We start from the raw sequence: 19,981 nt of genomic DNA, 5'->3' as shown, positions 1-19,981 counted from the left end.
TCCTCAGCTTTGCTAATGCAGAAATTTGCTTGGTTCAGTCTATTGGAATCAACAGGTTCTAAGGTTTTGCTTCTTATAAATTGATCTAATATCTATTATGTGTCAGATGCTGATAAACTGAAACAAAGATGGTTGAGGTAAGACTTTCCATTACATGAAAACTCAAATGGAATACACAACAATTGGATCTAAATGTCTAGGGTTAGTTTAGCTTTAGATATGGCTGAAGCTAGAGGGCAAAAATATCCTTAGAAAACTCTTAGCTCCCTGAATAGGTTCCATTCCCACATGATCTTTCTCCTTGGGTTAGCAAGATGGTAGCCAGCAGTGCCAGGCTTATAACTTCACAGTTCAATATTCAGTGGATTAAAAACAGAAGAAAACAGCCTCCTCTACCCACAAGATTAACTCTATTTGTATAAAATTGTCTTGGCTTAGGTCGTATACTCACTCATTTACCAATTACCCTGGTCAAGGGACTACATTGCTTTAGTTGGTCAGTCTAAATTATATGCTCACCTCTGGAGCCAGGTTGTTGAACACACAGTGTAAGAGGACTGGAAACTTAAGAAGGTAACGGATATACCTTTATCAAAAGCAGAAGTAGATGCTGGACAGATAAAAGCAACAGATGGCCTTAACAATGGAACTCTGGGAGTATAGAGTGCCATCTAACTAATAAAGCATGGGGCTAATTTATTAATTTATGAGATATATACTTGGTTCATGACTCAACCAGTCATCTACCTAGGGCACAGCCCTCTTATTAGAGAGTTCAGCCAAGGGCAGACTGATTCAATAGACTAAAAATCAAAACAAATGGAATCAGATGTTCCTAAGAAATATTAGTATTAAATTATCTGCAGTGAGGGAGAGAAACCTCAATACCAATAATGTGAAGAGGGTTGAAGTTTATTTATTTATCTTGTAAATGAAATCCAGAAGAGTTCAGGCCTGGCATGGTGCCTCCACGTTCATCAGGAACCTTGGCTCTTCAATAGTAACACACTCAACTTCCAGCCATCAAGTCCACATTTTAGCCAACAGGGTAGAGTGAGAAGTAGGTGATAGGTACACACTTTTTAAGCACAAGTTCCAGAATTATTCATATCTCAGGCTAAATTATATTTTTTAGTTGTAGATGGACACAATACTTTTATTTATTTTTATATGGTGCTGAGGATCAAACCTAGTGCCTCACATATAGTAGGCAAGTGCTCTACCACTGAGTTACAACCCCACCCCTTAGGCTAAAATTTAATCAGTGGGTATGATGGTTGATTTTAAGTATCAATGGACTGGATTAAGGAATACCTAGAAAACTGGTAAAACATTTTTTTTTTTTTTTTAGTGTATGTGGAATACCAGCCATGTGACTGGTATTCCAGGTCTTTAAAAAAATATTTATTTCTTTTAGTTGTAGTTGGACACAATACTTTTATTTTACTTATTTTTGTGTGGTGCTGAGGATCAAACCCAGGGCCTCGTACGTGCTAGGTGAGCGCTATACCACTGAGCCACAACCCCAACCCCAGGTCTTTCTCTTGCATATGGACTTTTTTCTCCTCTATAAGCACTTGGGCCAATTCCCCTAATAAATCTCATATACCTATATTTTATCTATCTATATCTACCTCCCATCAGATATACATATATATCTCCTACTGATTCTGTCTTTGGAATATCCCAATACAGTGGGTTATATCTAAGTGGCAAAGATGCTGGGAAATGTATTCAACTTGAGAAACAAGAGATACAGGGAGACAATGCCAGGATATGGCACACTAATGATCAGCCCTTCCTCCGTTGTAGGGAGCGTCCTATCCAAAGGTTGAAGACTAGTCACCTGGAATCCAAGAATCTTCAAAAGGTAACTCTGAATATAAAAGACTTCATTACTCTTTGTGGTCCCCCTTTTTTTGATTATTGTTCTTCTATTAGCATATTCTAATTTGAAAAAGTTATTAGCAATTCATTGCTTTAAAATTATATTTAAATTACTTCTTATAACTCAGTAAACTTTTTCTTGAAAGGAAAAAAATGTGTTTCCTACCACAATATATATATTAAGTACTGAGTTTCTCCAAATCCTTCAATTTTAACCTGATGCTCTTCCGTTTTTCTTTTATTCACCTAGGCACATTTGTAGGCTTTTGTTTTCATAAAATGCATGTTATCATGATACACATTTTCTAATTTTCTTTTTGCTTAAGAAATACATCATAAACATACCACAGATTAACAGCTGGAGATGTGACTTCATTCACTTTAACCACTCCAGAGTATACATAGCTGTTCTGTAACTGATTGGGCCATTCCCCTTTGATAGACTTTCAAATATTTTCCAGTTTTCTGCACCACAGGTCACGTTGCAGTAAACTTCCTGTATGATATCCTTATATCTTAGAACTTTTAGTTCTGTGGTAGTCTTCAAAGTAGGAGTGCTGGGTTAAAAAGTGTATATTTTCAAATTCTAATTGATAATCAAATAACCTTTTAAAAAGATTGGAACAATACACATTCCCATCAACAATGTACAAAAGTTTTCATATATACTAATTTTGCCAGCACTGTACGTATGTCAGTGCTGTTAAATTTTGCCATTCGATTGATATCACAAATGGTACCTTGTTTTGATTTACATCTCATGGACCACTTTGATCCTTTTTCATATGCTTATAGAAATGCAGAAGAACATAATTCAAAGCACAGACTCAAGAGTCAGAACACTTTTGAGTTTGGGACTCACAGCCCTATCATCTATTGTGTGACACAGGCAAGTTACTTTATCCGTCTGAGCCTGTTTATTTAGCTGTGAAACAGAGAAAGTATTACTTATCCTCTAGAGTAAATTGTGAGGATTAAAAGAGGTAATGCTTAAAAAGTGTCTGAAACAACACCTAGCAGAGCAAGTATTAAATACAGTGAATGATTCCAGGCATGTAGAGCTCACCAATGCTTCAATCAACAACGAATAGCATATACCAGAGTAGTCCCGTAAAATACAGTCTAGTGGCATCATAGGTCTTTTCTTAGTTGTCTAAGCACATTCTATGATGTTCATATGACAAAACTGCCTATCAACACATTTTTTCAGAATGTTATCCCTGCTGTTATGTGAAAATGACTGCATTATCGTAGTTATCAACTTATAGGAATTCTCTGTGCATTAAGGGTATTAATTCTGAATCTGTCACTTCTATTGGAAATATTCCTCCAATCCATCATGTATCTTTTACAGTTTTGTTTTGTATAGACAAATACATCTGCAATTACTTTTATGGTTTCTAGATTGTTTTATGATGATCTCTCATAAGAATATAGCTTCCTAAATATTCCAGTATTTCATCTTAACATTTAAATTTGTAGTCCTATTGCTATTTATTTTTATGTTAGGAATTTTACGTGTTGGGATTTGGGTGCTCTCTAGGCATCTCTATAATTACACACATCAAATTTAACATATAAAACTTCATGGTAAGAGATATGGAAGAAGGGCTGGGGATATAGCTCAGATGGTACGGTGCTTGCTTTGCACGCACAAGGACCTGGGTTCAATTCCAAGCACCAAAAAAAAAAAAAAAAAGAGCGCGAGCCAGCGAGAGCGCACCTGTGCATGCAATAGCTTATTGGACTGTTTTGAATTATGAGTTTTCAATTTTTTTTCTTTTAATGGAATCTTCTCTCTGACCTTTTTTTTTAAAAAGAAAAAAACCAAACTGGAACCTTTCTTTTTCAAATGAAATATTACAGTAAATTCCAATACGCAAAACTGAGCTGTCCCTGTTTGAAGCAGGAAAAGATGAAGTTTGAGAAGTAACTCAAAGCAGAGTCAGAACCCTTGAGTTTGGGAGTCACAGCCAAACTTAAAAAAAAAAAAAAAAAGCCTTGGAAATAAGAATAAAGTTTAGATTCTATTCTGAAGCCATGGGGGAACCATTCAAAGGTTTTAAACAGAGAAGTGACATAATCAGATTTATGTACCACTCTACTCTTAGCTGCTTTGGAAAGAACAGATTGTACCAGGACACTAAAGGCAATGAGACCATTAGAAAGGCATATAGCCCCAGCAACAGATAATGTTCCTTTGAACAAGAGTGACAGAAGATGTTTTTGAGAAAACATCTTCTATGAGAATATCAAGAGAATGTAATTACTAATAGTGAGGTTCAGGGTGAAAGAAAGGGAAGCATCAAGAGTAACTGAGAAACAGGTGGAACTTGGTATGATTTACCAACAAAGGGAATACATGAAGAGCAGATTTTGAGGGGGAGAAAACCCTCCAAACACCAAACCAAAAAAGTCCTCCCGCCAAAAAACCCCATGCATTTTAAAATGAATTCACACTATACACTTTTCTATCAATAGTGTTTGTTGGGTGTGATGTAGTTATAGAGACACAGAACTGTATCTGTATCTCTTGTGTGTGTGTGTACATACATACATATATATACATTTTTTTTCCCTCCAAAGATATTTGATAAATGGGATGAGCCAAACTTTCATTCCTGAGATATCTGGAGGTTTGGAATTTGAGTCCTCCCAGATTCAGATCAACACTCTTTTCTGTCACAAGAAATCTTAATATCTTACAAACTCAACTAGCATTGTACTTTAGCAATTTGGGGAAATGAACTTTTAAGTGCTAGTTTGGACTTAAGCACGAAGGCATTTATTCATCCTGGACAGAGAAAGACCCTGGATTTTATTCTTTTCCTAAAAAGTTTCTGGGTTTGGGGTTATTCTAGTCTCTTCACTTTAATTATCCAACGAAATCTAAGTAACCATTCATGTCCTATGGTTTTGGCTTTCTTTATTCACTTAAAATTGTCCTATTGTCAACAGCTACCTGGGTTTCCAAATTCTGCCCGCATTAGGCGTATGAATCCAAATGACAAGAAGGAATTCTTTTACTAGCTGTTTTGCCACAGTGGACTTCCCTACTCAAGCCCCTGGGAACAGAGAAAGATTTATTGCTGCCTTTTAATTTAGTCTTAGTGCAATAATCAATTTGAGATCCTCCATATATTCAGGAGGGTCTGAAGCCTGCCATTTTACTCTATTAACAATTTTTGTAATTATTCATTTATTTGGTTATAAACAATCAAAAACATTTTGTCTGACAAAAAGAACTCATACAGAGCATAAATAATAGTCTACAATCAGGCAGATCTGGATAACTAAGACTTGAGAACAGGATTCAGGGCTCTTTGGGTATCTTACATCAGTGTATTCTCTGGGACACTACCATCAGAACTACTCAATTCCTATCATTTTTCATCTCTTCTTTTGAAGATCCAAAGTCTTGGTAGGAGTAGAAGTTTGGTCTGCTCAAATCTTAGAGGGTAATTTGCTATACTCATACTAAAATGGGAAGTAGCTTTTCAAAGGAAGAGTGGGGTTTTATCATTGAAATAAACAAAGTGATTTTGAGCAGGCCAAAGCAATGGTTGTCCATTACACCAATATTAATGTGTTGGAGAAAAGGAAAGAAATTACAATGAAGCAGTTACCAGGAAATTGGGAAGAAAATGGAAAATGTCACAGAACATTTTGAGACGCTGGTGGGAGTTGTTTGTACTGCTGCAAGTTCAGGTAAGATGAGTATGTAATGGATTTAGCAGTCAAAAGGTCATTACTGACCTTGAGTGCAGTGATATGAGTATCTCAGGTTTTAAAAAAAGGTGGCTTACTTCCCTCTCTCTGCCTAATATAGATACTGCAGTAGGGGGTCTTAATAAGGTTAACATCACTTGAGAACTGGAATAATCTTTGAAGAACACTATAAAGTTCTGATAGGAAATACACTCAAACATTGAGATCTACTAAAAAAAAGTGACAATTAAATATAACAAATTAAAAAGTAATAATTACCAAGCTCTAAGTTTCTCAATGAGAAGTATAGCAATACATAAAAATATGTATCTTAATGTTCACTTATATAAAGGTGGGCATTTTTAATCATTTGAAAAAAAACAGGCTCAGTGTTAAGTAACTTACCAAGGTCAAACAGTAAGCACTAAATTTTTAAAAATTCTTTATTTTTTAAATAAAGTTTAAAAAGTAATGTGGCAGTGTAAAATATTCAAATACAGAAATGTGTAAAGTTAACTCTCGTGTAATCTATACTGTTCAAAGAAAGCCATTAATAGACTTCTAAGCATTTACAAATATAAGCATATACAAATGAGTTCACACTATGTATTTTTCTATCAATAACTTGTTTCACTTAATATATCATGGCCATTTTTCTATGTCCATTCCCAACAAATGTGCCTTGATCATTTTAACAGTAGATTTTCTTATGTGGTTCAATTGTATTTTATGTAACCAATCCTTTACTGATGGACATTTAGGTGTTCTATTTTCTACCATGTAATTTTTATCCTTCTGTAGTAATTTAAATATTCTCTCAGTCCTTGTCTCATTTTCTTTACCTTTAGAAAATATCAGTGAGGCTATAAACCTTAGTTTAATAAAGCCTTGGACCTTTCAAGTTTCAATGTTTGTATAAGTACTGTATTAGTTTGGACTCATTTTTAAGTAATAGAAACCCAACTCAAAGTAACATAAGCAAAAAAGGGTATTTATTGGTTCACATAACTGCAAAGTCCAGGGGATATACTAGCTTCAGGCACAGTTGGATCCAGGGGCACAGATGCTGTCATCAGGACTCAAGTCTCTCCATCTCTGGCTGTTTTCCTTTGCACTGGCTTCATTCTCAGAGTGGCTCATGCAACGTCGTGATAGGCCTTATTGGTTTGAATTTTTCATTCTACAAAGCTAAAGCACCTCCATAAAGAAAACTTCTTCGCAATTCAGTAAAACTCCTAGGGTTAACAATAGACTAACTTGAGCCAAACAACCATTCCTGAACCAATAGCTATGATCAAGGACATGGATTTTGTTGATTGATGAGGTCTGAATTACATGTATACCCCTGAAGCCCAAGGCTCACACTATCCAAATCACGTGGACTGCAAATAGGAAGATAGGGTTCCAATTGCTACAATGAGATGGAATGATGCTGGGCAATCAAAAACAAATGATGTTCTGGATATGACCAGATATTGAAAAAACTTGATCTCTGCTTATGAATTTGAATGCTGGCATTGTTTCTTCACTGGTAATAAAATTGTTTTAAAAATTACCATAGGGATGGTTTTCATGTCCTCAGGAAGTCTATAATACATTTGAATGGAATAGTAATTTATGTCCAATAGGGTACTTTGGATGATACCAGAGTTTCAATACAAGCAAACTCAGCTGAGTCTGAGAGTCCCATTATCTTCGTGACATGAAGTAGGACCACTAGGTTCCTATTGGCAAGTAGTTTTGCAAGGCTATATGAGTCAGTGATAAATTATTAAGTTCAGTGGAAAACTTTTCTTGTGTTCCTTTAAGTCTTTTGCCAAGTTGAACTGGTACATTCCTATGAGTACTGGTGAACCAGACTCATTTCTGTTGTTGCAGAAGAGAGAAATGGATTTGCTTTCCATCTGCTGCACTTTTCCCTTCCGGATCTGGCAGAAGAGGTCCCAGGTGCCCAAAATGGTCAAGTGTAGTTTACTCACTACTAGGAGTGTGCAGCATGACCCTTTCCTGTTGTGAACATTAAGTCCTTTTGGGGTGAAGTATGGGCTGCTTCCATTCAGAAATCCTTGATGGAATTGGGCACAAGATATGCTGAAATTGGCTATTGTCTTCTCAGTCTGATTGCAGAAACATGTTAAAAAAGGCAGGTTAAGAGTTGAGACAGGTAAATTGACAAGCAGGGCAACTTTAACAGGGCCAGCCATACCAAAAGACAGGATATAATATGGCAGATTAATAAATGTTCTATAAATTAGTTTTTGCCCTGGGTACTTCAGAATTATTCTACAGGGTTTACTCTGAATACCATTTTCTGATCTTAAAGGGCTAGTCAGGTATAGCAGCTCTCATTTTCCTGTTCATTTGCCCAAGAACAGCCAGCTCAAAGGCCATATCCAATCCAGACCTGAGGGTCTGTTTATCAGTTTACACTATATCTGGGAGCAGCAGGGTCAGCAGAGCCAGGTTTGTCAAAGTTGGCCCTACTTTCTTTGGTAATCAAGTCTTCATCTTCTGTAACTGAGCTCATCTCTGAGAGTCATCTTACAAGCAAGTCAAGGCCTCAGACTGGTTGGATGGCACTCTTGAAAGATTTGGATAAGATTTGAGGTGTGGAGATAGTAGGCAAACTCCTGGGTTTAAGTTTTGGGCTTTTTGCCTTCTTAATTACCAATTCTTAAGCACAGGATACATTTGACTCTTGAGCAGATGATCACTCTCATATTAAACCCTTCATTTTGATTGAGTATGATAGGATCAGAGGGAATAACTGGCAGTGTAGATAAATGTCTTTTTCCGAAAGGTACAGGAAAAGCACATGGGGGAAAAAAACCTGACAACTTGACAATCTGAAGACAGCAGAAAAAGTGAGCTTGAAGATATAAAAGCTGTATATATAAGCAGAATATTCATCCAGATTTAATGTGCTGAGGGTAAGCAGTCTACAGCAACAGGACTAAGTCTTGTTTGATGATTTGTAGAATGAATGACATAATCACGATTAATCTAGAGGCTAAGAAACAAGGACATAAAGAAAACATTTCCAGCGTTGAATCTGTACATTTGTTAAAGTGGCTGAGGATGGCCGGCCCTTATATTGTGCAGTAAAGGATGAGATTTTTCTCAGGACACAAATCGAAGTCTCTTCATTTGATATGATTTGGGAATTCAAGAATTGAATCCTTCTTACAGAAATAAATTGTCCTAATGACTAAAAGTATCTCACAGAAAGGAATAAAGCCAACCACTTTTAATTGGTATAAAACAGCAGTATTGAGACAGATGTGATTTAAGATATCCACGAGGACAAAAGTTTTAAGTATTAAAATCCTTTGTTGCTGTATTTTTTTTTTTTCCATATCAGTCTGACAAAAATGTAGCCCAGTGAGTTGGCTACCATGGTCTGATCAAAGGGCCTAAGTTTAACTATCGCTAGCATATATAGTTGATGGTACCAGGCACAAAAGATTCATATTACAAGAACATTTCTCACTGGCTATAAGAAAAATTTTCCAAATGGCTACATTTAAAATCACATGAGAAGGGATGTCCAAAGATTGTCTTGAAGATCAGCTGTTACATGTAGTTAGAGACTAGTATTCATATTAATTTTGTAGAACAAGCAGATATGCCAAGTGATGGAGAAAATTAAAATTAAACAAACAAAAAACCCAACTTTTTTAAAGGCTCACTTGTCCTGGAAACAACGGTTAACTGAATATAAACCAAGGAGCAGTGTAAACTACCACTGGTTGAGTCATATAGTGATTTGTAGTTTGAAAAGATGAATGATAACCAGGTACTGAGCCCCTTTGGGAAATGCTGCCAGTATTTGGATTCTGCTTTCATAGTTAGTTATCCCTTGCATATGAAGTATAGTACCATGGTTAATGATGAGAGGTCAAATGCACAAGTTGGTTTAAGATGGTCTCAATGAGGAATCAGTTTCAGTATCAACCTGTAGGTTTTTCATGTATCCAAGGAAGGTCTAAGATATCATTCATGTACTTCAGTACCAGTAGTACATCTGGTGTTTATGAAGGTTGGTAAGTGGGATTTGTCAGTGTAGGGTGCATATTAGTTGCTCTCTGGGTCTATCCAATTCCAGGAGTGATTTTAAGTCCATCTGGGATGGGGGGCTATTAATGAAGGTTCATTTGACACTATTTTCAGCCCACATGACCATTCTGGGGGGCAAAGGCATTTCTTGCACTTTGTCATTTCTTGCACATTCCTAAGTCTGCAGTAAATATTCATAAGAATGTTCAGCATCAACTGAATATGGACCATATTGAGAGAAGGTACACAAAAGATTAGAATGCCACTCAGCTCAAACACGTCATCTTGGGGCAGTAGTTTTCAAACTTTGCTCTGAAGAATTCCACATGTTGCAAGGAAGTCTCTTTTGATGTCACCATGGTGGTAAAGGATGATGGTTATGGCAGGTTGCAGACCCCCACTTCTGCTTCACTACTTCATTTAGAGCAGCTTCACTTTTACTCTGGGCTTCTATATTTTCATTCAAAGGACTTCATGGCCACAAGTCTTTGGAAAACCAATGATCTAAGAATAAGCTGTTCACAAAATGCTGAAATACAAAAAATAGGTCACAGAAACCAGAAACTAGGTAAGCAAAGTCTATGGTAAGACAAGATTTTTTCTATTCATTCTTTCCCTCATATGGACCCCTTACAGGTTGATGAAATTAAAGATCAAGTCTCCTACAAATTGATACCTAAAGCCGGGCTTATGACTACCAGAGAACAAGACTATTAATTCTTAGTTGCAATAGCAGTGGGGCTTTTGCATATACATGCAAAATGCATCCATCTGTTTGTAAATGTAACTTCAAGAAGCTGGTGGCTTGATGACTTTTCTTTAAGCACTGCTAACACCTCTATGAGCCACAACTCAAATTCTAAGAAAATATTTCTTCTTATCACTTCTCCTTTTCTTGTCTCTTCCTCCTGTCCGTTTCCCAACCTCCTCACTCACCTGAGATGCAACAAAGTTTATAGCACAATTTTAGGGAGAAGTATACTAAATGTCATGAAACTCAGTTTTGGGAGGCAGAATTAACTTTCTCCCATTCCCCAACCTTATAGTCCCACAAATATTCTAAAGGATTCCTTAACACAAAACAAAGGTAATGATCAACATATAGGATCCTCAGATAATAGACATACTAATTCAGTTAATGATATGAGAGCCAGGTACTCTGGTACACACCTATAATGCCAGTGACTTGGGAGGCTAAGGAAGGATAAGAGCAAGTTTGAGGTCAGCCTTGGCAACTTAGTGAGACTGTGTCAAAGTGAAAAAATAAAAAGGACTGGGTATTTATTTTGAGTGTTAAGAGGCTCAATGTTGGGAAAAATAAAAAGACAAAGTATGAGAATATGGTTTTCAAAAGATACTATGTTTATTACGGGTCTCTAGGTCAATTTGTTGGTAATCAGGAAGCCCTGGTTATACTGCTCTAAAGCAATTTTTCATTCCATTAAAAGGAATGCTGCCAAAAAACAAAACAAAACCCTGTTTGATTAAACTCAGGACATAATGGGCAAAAGAGTTAAATGGACCTCTTTGCTGCCAAGTCTTTTGAGCTCCTTTAATATTTTACACTGCATTGTAGGAAGGGATACATCTTACAGAATTAGAAGTTCTACAAGATACTTATCTACCATATACAGAGGAAAAAAAATTGCTCATATTGTAAATATTAGTTTGGGGACAGAGGACTATAAATAAGTTCCCTGTGTCTATTAGTATTAAACAACAAAAAGACATGATATGAACAAGATTCCTAACCAATTAGGCCATTTTTTATGATCTTCTCGAGAAGATCATAAAAAATGGACTGAAGAGCTGTAAGTTGCTTTCTGTTTCACATTGGGCAATCTTGTTACTGATGAAAACACGCTTTTTTTGACTGGACAATCTACCACCATAGACAGTTTGCTTCTCTACCCTAGGGATACCGCCATGTAATTCTGATCTAAGTGTACCAATCACATGATTATACATAAAATATCCTCAAGGGGTCACCAGATCAAGCTGAAAACTTTTAGAATTCCCTATCTCCAGCCATTATAACACTGTGGGTAAGTTAATGCCAAGGACAATACTGGACTGGGAGTCAGAAGGCTTGGCCTCTATCATTTTGTAGCTGAGTCACCTTGGTTAACTGCTTTACCTCTTAAATTCGGGTTCCCTCATTTAAAAAGGGATACATTATTGTGTTATTTTGATTATTGAAATACATGTAAAAGTGCTTTGAAACTGTAAAGTGCTAGGTAAACATAGGGGATTACCATATAGGTGCTATCTTGATGTATCAAGAGGCCTTTTCTTGAGTCTGACTGTAGTCTTGTGAGATGCCATTAGGTAAAGGGATTCCTTAGTAGAATTTCTTATGTTTTGTGAAGAGTTCTGGTTCCTGAGTAATCCCAAAGAAGATGCTATGAGGAATTCACTGTGCCTTCTTTTGATCCCAATGGGTCAGAGTATCTACTTTCTCATTCAGTAGGCTACTACAGATTTGATGTAGAAAAAAACAGGGTTCAGTGACCTTGATGGGATTCCATCAAGACAGTTAGTTCATGAACTTCAATCATTTGAGATTGGGGGGGCATGGTCTAATGCTGTTCTCAAAGAGATGTTTCATTTCTTCTGACATAGTTGACAATTACAAATCCCCTGGTCCAACTTTATTGTGTCTTTCTGAAGGCTTTAACTGAAGAAATGAAATGTACACTCATGGAAAAAACTGGGCCTTTGTGATAAAATAGCTTCAGCCATTTGGCTTCAGGACTCTTGACTACACTATAAAGGGCTGTGTTGACTCTGGGTACAACAGGAAAGGAGTGGAGGTAAAGGCCACATCATGATGGATGAATGCCTCTTGGGTCACAGTGTCCACTGGAATGATGCCTTCTTCAGTAGTAAAGTGGCAGGAATCACCATGAGCAAAAATCCAGGTACCAGGTCTGTAGGCTGATGGTCTAGCAGAAGGAAGGTGGTCAGAAGGTCCAGGTGAACACTCAGCAATCAGGAGGCACAGGACTAGAAGGGGCAGGGATAAAACAAGTAAGATAACAAATGCATGGAACTATAAATACAGAATTCTAAGACTGGGGAGAGTCTGCTAGTAGCACAGCTGCCTGATAGATATTAATTCTTGACCAGCCTGGCTTAGAGGCTGACAGATGATAAACTGGTGTGAGCGAGGAGAGCAAATCCAAAAGGAAAACACAAAGGTCTGATTAGCAATTACTAATAAGAACTGAAAGACTTCTTTGGCAAAGACCTCCTGCCTTCTCAGAACGAACTGTCTCAGAGATGCAGCAAAAAGCAATTGCTCCAAGACCCATATTTTGGGGCAGTAATTTGATGGTATTCCAGCTGCTGAGCTCAGTTGCTAGAGAGAAGGAAGTGGCTATGCAGGTGGCACATAGTGAATTTAAAATTTATATACAAAAAAGAAACCATATTGCCTTTCTTCCTTCCTCCTTTTTAAATCATTCTCCTTTAAAAAGCTGCCCTAACTTTAAACATTTTGAGTAGGAGGGAGTAAGACCTCAGTTCTTGCCCGCTTCTGTATAAAAAATTCCCTTCAACATATCAATTGCTCTTTATGCCCGAGGGCTTCCTATATCTTTTAAAATTTAGAATTAAACTGGTAAGGCGGTGCATGTCTATAAGCTAAGCCCAGCAACTTAGGAGGCTAAGGCAGGAGAACCACAAATTTAAGGACAGCCTCAGAAACTTAAGGAGACCTACCTCAAAATAAAAAGACTGGGGATGTACCTGCCCCCCCTCCCCGCCCGGGTTCAATCCCCAGTACTCTCATCAAAAAAATTAGAATTAAAAAATAAAACATGAAATAAAGATAGAAATGGGCCTAGAATATTTAGTGACTTTTCTTCTAATCAAGAAAAATTTTAGTTATTAAACAGTGATTAAGCATACACTCAACTGATTCTGAGACAGCCTGTTCTCTAAAGTCTTCCTTTGTAATAAATGCTTCATCAGAGGTAGTGGTATGTAGGTGCATAAAACAAGGTCCTTTTCAAAGGATTTGCTATCTAGAAAGAGAACAAATGCATGCAAATAACTACAAGAATTTGCATACAAAGACAGATGAAAGATATAATAATATGTTATGTTTAAAGGTTAACAATCTGGTTAAAGTTAAGAGATTCATGGGGAGGAGAGTGAGCTGGATGCTGAGGAAATAGCAAAATTCTGACAGGTAAAGAAAGAGAAGGGCATTTCCAGTGTAGAGAAGAGAGTATGAACAAAAGTGCAGAGATGGTGAAATAGGGCATTTTGGAAAATGTCAAGTACCGTAATCCACTTTGGATGGAGTGTTATCAGTTTGCACAGAAGTTNCGGTCCGCTCTGCAGCTACCGTCCCGGCTGCGTAGCTCGGCCCGCCCCCCGGTACTGTTTCTTTAAATGGCGGAGAGGGTCAAGAAAGCAGGAAGAGAGGAGCGCACTCTCACGTGACAGGGGCGGGACGGCCAACCAAGATCCGGTCACGTGGGGGCACGCTGCCCGCCAATCAGGAGGCGGGGTATCAGGGAGGGGGCGGGAGAACCTGCTGCTTTGTGATTGGCGGAATGGGCCGCGGAGGCCTCGGGGGCTTGGGGCGTCGGGTAGTGCGCGAGGTGGCCGGGGCTGTAAACGCTAGCGGAGACAAAGCAGTGGCTGTGGTGGCTGTAGCGGAGGCAGCAGAAAAGCCCTAAACGCCGAATTTCGTAGCTCTGAGTCCTGTCATCTTATCCTGCGCGGCGCGCGGGCGGCAGCGGCGGAGGCGGCGGAGGCGGAGGCAGCACATGGTTCCAAGAGCGCGCTGCGGTTGTTGGGTTCCAGTTCCGCGGGGAGGGACAAAGGCAGCTGCGAGCTCCAGGCAACGCCCGATCGGGTGGTGCGCTTGCTACTGCCCTCGATCCGGGCCTTGAAAACTGAGACTAACTCCTCTTCGTGAGGAGGCGGCCGCAGGACCGAGGCCCGGGAAGGGATTGAGGGGCTGAGGCCGCTGAGGGGAGTGGGGGAGGGGCGCGGCCGCCTGAGGTGATTTGGGCGGGTTAATTGTGAGGCGTTTCAGTGGGCCAGTGTGAGGTAATTTGACCCACCACCCTGTGGAGATTGGGGCGGGACAGCAAGCTAGGTTTGGTCGGGTTTTGAAAAAAGAAATCGCAGTCTGTGCCTAGCAGCTCTTTCAGTTGGGAAGTGGTAAAGCTAGCGCCATATGTACAACATCGACGTCGCGGTCTCCAGCCTAGGACCTATATAAAGACTGGCATCCCTGGTGGCGAAGACATGGGTGAATGTTCAGTTTTATGACAGAAGTGGGTAAATTTCCGGATTGGTAAATTTCCGGATTAGTAAAGGAAATTTAGGGGAACAAAAAATAAAAAAAAGCCTCGAAGAACGCGAAGACTTGGAAGATGAAGCAGTGACAAACCGCCAACTCAAGGACTGTCTACTTCTGGACCAATCCACTTTGCACTCGGATTGTCTGAATTATCGAAACTTAATTCTGAAAGTTCTTTAGGACTGCAGGTTTATGACGTAGTTTTTTCCAAAATATTACATCATAGTCAACGAGAAGATTAAAACAGATTTGAGATCAATTTCTGTTTAAAAAATCTGAATATATTTTGGATAGATACTAGGTAACTTGTTTCAACTGTCATTAAGGAGCACAGACTTAATCTTAACTGGACGGAATCCTGGAAAATCTGCTCCATTATATATATTTCTCCCTGGGTAAAAGACTGGAGACCTCATTGCAGTTATGGCTTTCACAAATTATAGCAGTCTGAATCGAGCTCAGCTAACATTTGAATATCTACACACAAATTCGTAAGTATTCTATAGGTGCCTCTGAGGTCACCAATAACTCCTTGCTACTAATATGGAAATCCTTTCCCCAGAAATTTTTGCTTTTTCACTCTGGGATGTATCATAGGATGTCTTGAACTCTGTTGAAGAACTGAGATCAGTGAAATATTTCTTGCTAATCCAGAAGAATCTGATTTTCATTTATGGGATCAAATTTTTCTAATACAAACTAGTTATTCGGAGTCAATGTATTGAGTATTTAATAGGAATCCATCAAGTACTCCTCTTTGGATCGCCAAAAGTTGAACTATTTTAGCATCAACTCAACTTTTAGTGACAACGGCTTAAACAGTTGGGTTTATAACAAATGTTTCCTTTCTAACAAGAAAAGAAGACAAAAACATAAGAGACAACTTATGAGAAGATTCTTTTTTTTTTTTTTTTTTTTTTCAGCAAACGATTGTCTTTAGCTTCTTGGGAGATTGGTTCCTGTACATACAATACAGTTTGTATAAGTTCAGCAGGAAATGGCAACTTGTTTTCATTGATTTAGATAATCTTTTCCCCAAATGTGGTAAATCACAAAACAACTGTGTTCGTGGTTCTTGAGTTCACAAGTTACAATCACTCCAATTTGGTATAGAATATTTTAGGGTAAACCCAGTCTCTCTGAAATTACCTAGTGGGATCAAAACTACTTTAGCATTTTCATATATTACCTGTTAGAAGGTAAGTATTCTACCATTTTAGTACCTGGAGAGGAGGTTTTGAACAGCTAAATGAATGGTTCCCAATTAAGAACCACCTTTAGAATTGAGAGTGTAGACTTCAGTGATCCAATAGTAAGTAGTACAGTGAATTTTAGCCATTTGTGGAAAAGTCAGTATTATTTGTGATCCCATAATGTCTGTAATATTTTTGTTATTTTTCTGATCAAGGAAATAAATTTTTTTTTTTTCTGAATAATGAAGTGATTTGCCAAGTGCTGAGGGTGTGGTTTGGTTTTGTTTAGGAAGCTTTTTATTGAATATCATTTTAGAGAAGGTACCACAGAGGCCATCTACTCAAATTCTCACATTTACAAAAGATAAATCTGGAACCTAGTTAGATGAAATCATTATGAAAAGTGCCAGTAGAGCCTTGGGCAAAACCTTGAGTATCCTTTTTATTTGACCTGCCATATTAAGAATAAGTAGGTGAAGGCCACTAGAATGTTCATGGGTGATTGTTGGATAAATGGCTGTCTCAGTTTTGAGTTTTGGAGTGATAGGGCAAGTTTGGAATTATAGATTTTATGATAATCTTGGAAGACCATGAACTGGACTTCAGAAGTTTGGGTTCCAGCTTAATCAAGGACTATGCAATATAATAATGATAATAGTTAACAGCAGTTAATTGCTTTATGCCAGTAACTTTTAAGCTTTGTCTAATCTGTAAAGTAGACCTGCAGGATAAGGATTATTTTTGTTTTGTGTTTGAGAAAACTGAGGCTCAGATTAAATTACATGCTAACAGTTACACAATTGCTAATTGGCAGATTAAAGGTGCCAGGGTTTAAGACAAAAAGATTTATTGACTACAGTGCTTTAGTGCTTTTAACCATTAGGCAGTGCTGCTTCTATCCATTTTACTTTCAAGGGCCTATTGTCTAAAAAACAAAGATTCACTTCTCACTTTAAAAGTCTTCAAATTTAATGTATGTCAGTTGAGTCTCTAATTTGAGGATTATATGTAACCCCCCCCCCCCTTCTTTTTTATTCTGTTTTGTAGTTTATTAACAATAGCTGAAGCTGGGCATGGTCGCACATGCCTGTAATCCTAGCAGCTGGGAGGCTGAAGCAGGAGGATTGTGAGTTTAAAGCCAGACTAAGCAATTTAGGCCTAAGCAATTTAGTGAGACCCTGTTTCTAAAATAAAAATATAAAAAGGGCTGAGGATGTAGCTCAATGATTAAGTGCCCCTGGGTTCAATCCCCTATACCCCCCAAAAACACCCACAAAAAGCAATAGGTGGTCAATGCCAAGGCAAACGAGCAAACTTAAGTTGTTTATAAAGTGATGTTGGAGAATTTTCTGTTAATTTTATTTACACATGTTGAAACAGAACCACCCACTTGCTTTAACAGAAGCTTGGAAAATTGTTTTGAAAGCTCTGGAATTTCTTATCTGGATCATAGCTCTGACCTTCAAATTTGTTCTACTGTGATAGGACTAGGTAGTCTACTTTATTAGACTTTTTACTAGTCCTACCAAAAGAATGAATGGATCCTAGAACACCAACATTAAGCCTTTTGTTTGTAGCTAACTTGAAGAGAGATCTTCATCTTGGTGGCTTGATTGGAAGTTCATTTTTAGAGGAAATTGAAAAATTTGAATTTTCACATCATGTGACTTATTACTCTTGATATATTAAGTAGTTCAATAAGTCAACTTTGAAGAAGGAGAGATTGGTCTTATGAACCACCTTTGCTCTGTTAAGATCTTAAAATATTCTAGAATGTCTGACATTTATAATATTGCCATATTGTTAATTATGAAAGAAATTGTGCTTTGCTTACACCCTAGGCTAGAATGGTGTAAAATCATTGTGGTTTAGTGAAAAGATGGCTTGGGAGCCAACCAACCGTAGGTTTGACTTCTTTCTTGCTGTGTCCCTGAGCAAATCAACTTCTTGAACCTTGGGTTCTTCATCCACAAGTGGGGGATAATCTGGTAGTGTATATGAAGAGTATGTTAAAGTTTATGAAGTTCTTAGCTCATCCATTGTATATGGTAAACATTAAGTGGCGATTATTCTTTTTATATTAGCTTTATGTAAACAAATAGTTGGTCAGTGCAGCAACTTGCTGTTTGGTGTTAGTCATAATGCAGATAAATTCTTAGTAAATTCTTCAGAATTTGTTGGAGACTGTAAATGTGTCAAATTGTTTTTTTTTGTATTATGTCCTATGGTAACTGTTAGAAGTTATTCTTTGTTTGCATCAGTGTTAAGGACAAAAGGTGGTCTGGGAAATTCTCATGATAGCCTGAAAGTCTAGTTTCTTTTAATATTGGTATTTTTTATATGATGATATCTTAAAGATTTTTACATTAAAGACTTTTTATGCTGTTTTTTTTTTCTTGTTAAATATTTTGTTTATTTAGTTGTAGTTGGACACAGTACCTTTATTTTATTTTTATGTGGTGTGGAGGATAGAACCCAGAGCTTCGCACATGCTAGGTGAGCCCTCTACTGCTGAGCCACAACCCCAGCCCGTGGTAGAGTTTTTTTAGTAGTGAGTTTTGTGACTGCTATTTCTGATATAGCGATAGTGACATCCCTTTAACATGAGATGTATATCTTAAGTCACTTGGTTTGCCATACTTCTTAGTGGTCTAATAGAATTAGATGCTTAAGTGTAAAATGGTTACTTTTTGTGTCTATTCTTGTTGGTACATTTAATAACTTACTTTGGTTATGATATTTCTGGGTTGTTTTATCTATATGTGAAGTGAATATAGGGGAACCTTCAGAGACTTCAATTTCTTATGACTTAGAGCCAGTTGAAACATAGGTTTACCCTCTAAATATATTAACGCCATTTGAGTGTAAAATGGTTGCTCCAGAATTCTCAGCTTTATTTTCTGCAATTAAATATTGTCAATATGTCCAAGAACTCAGCAGTAACTCCCCCCTGAGTGTTGCACTTGTGGGTAATCTAGTGCTTTAAATTTAGACATTATAAACAAGAAGACTATTTTCCTTACATAATAAGCTTACATACATGTGAATTTGTTGGTAGAAATGCTGTGCTAGAAAACTTTTTATTGTGGCATGAGCGGTATAAAAGCCACGATCAGTTAAAAGCAGAAGAATTTATTTTTAAAATGTCTTTTTCCAGATGGTTGCTCTTTTTTGCTTTACATGCCAAAGGATCTTTAGCTCTGTGAAGAAAATATTTTCTTTTGCTACTTATCCATTCTGCATCAGTGCTAGCTAGCAATGAGTATACCTTTGAAATATTATTTGGGAAAGAGGGAACTTGTTGGTATGTTTTTTATTTCTATGATTTTAAGAAATACAATTCTGAGTGTAACATCTGGAAGATCCACTATTAATCATTTGGAGTTCTAGAGAAGATTCTGAGCATTGTCTTTGATGTTCCATGAGTTATCACAAAAGGCTCGTTTTGTGATGTGTATTGCTATCACAAAAATATCCCTTAACTATGTTTTAAAAAATGTTAACTTATCTGAAATATTTGTTTATAGAATGGCAATGATGCTATGTAGAACAACGAAGACTGTTTGGAATTTTTTTGTTAGGTTCTAAATGTACAAGGCGTGTTTCTCACTTTGTACAGAGACAGTGAAAATTTAGATAGAGATGCTTTGTGTTTGCCCTTTTAAGATCTGCTTATTAGAGTCTAAATGTCTCATTTCCATGTGAAACAATCAGAAATATATATTGCTGAAGTATAGTTGCTATTTTTATTTTTGGTTTGTCTATTAGTTTTTCCAGTAATTTCTATTCAGCATTCTTCTCCCCCCCCCCCCCC

The 19,981-nt window shown here is 37.5% G+C and overlaps 1 protein-coding gene and 1 long non-coding RNA gene across 3 annotated transcripts in view; one reads left to right on the top strand and one right to left on the bottom strand.

Moving 5' to 3' along the window:
* Positions 1-6,565: 6,565 nt before the first annotated feature.
* Positions 6,566-13,993, bottom strand: LOC107158474. Its single transcript, XR_001505621.2, has 3 exons — positions 13,942-13,993; positions 11,907-12,657; positions 6,566-10,180 (listed from the first exon to the last, which is right to left on the bottom strand). It is a non-coding gene; the product is annotated as an uncharacterized LOC107158474 (long non-coding RNA).
* A 211-nt stretch (positions 13,994-14,204) lies between these two features.
* Morc2 (MORC family CW-type zinc finger 2) overlaps positions 14,205-19,981 on the top strand; it is a 38,337-nt gene continuing 32,560 nt past the window's right edge. Inside the window, exon 1 of one of the 2 annotated variants that reach the window (XM_015504905.2) lies at positions 14,205-15,465. In XM_015504905.2, the coding sequence (XP_015360391.1) occupies positions 15,398-15,465 (68 nt within the window). In that variant the 5' untranslated portion in view covers positions 14,205-15,397. The remainder of the gene's footprint in view (positions 15,466-19,981) is intronic. The other variant, XM_015504904.2, reaches the window with a different exon arrangement.

This window comes from Marmota marmota, unplaced genomic scaffold (genome assembly GCF_001458135.2).
Source record: "Marmota marmota marmota unplaced genomic scaffold, marMar, whole genome shotgun sequence".
NCBI classification, from domain to species: domain Eukaryota; kingdom Metazoa; phylum Chordata; class Mammalia; order Rodentia; family Sciuridae; genus Marmota; species Marmota marmota.
The sequence above is the reverse complement of the archived record's forward strand: the minus strand, read 5'-3'. Positions and strand labels throughout refer to the sequence as shown.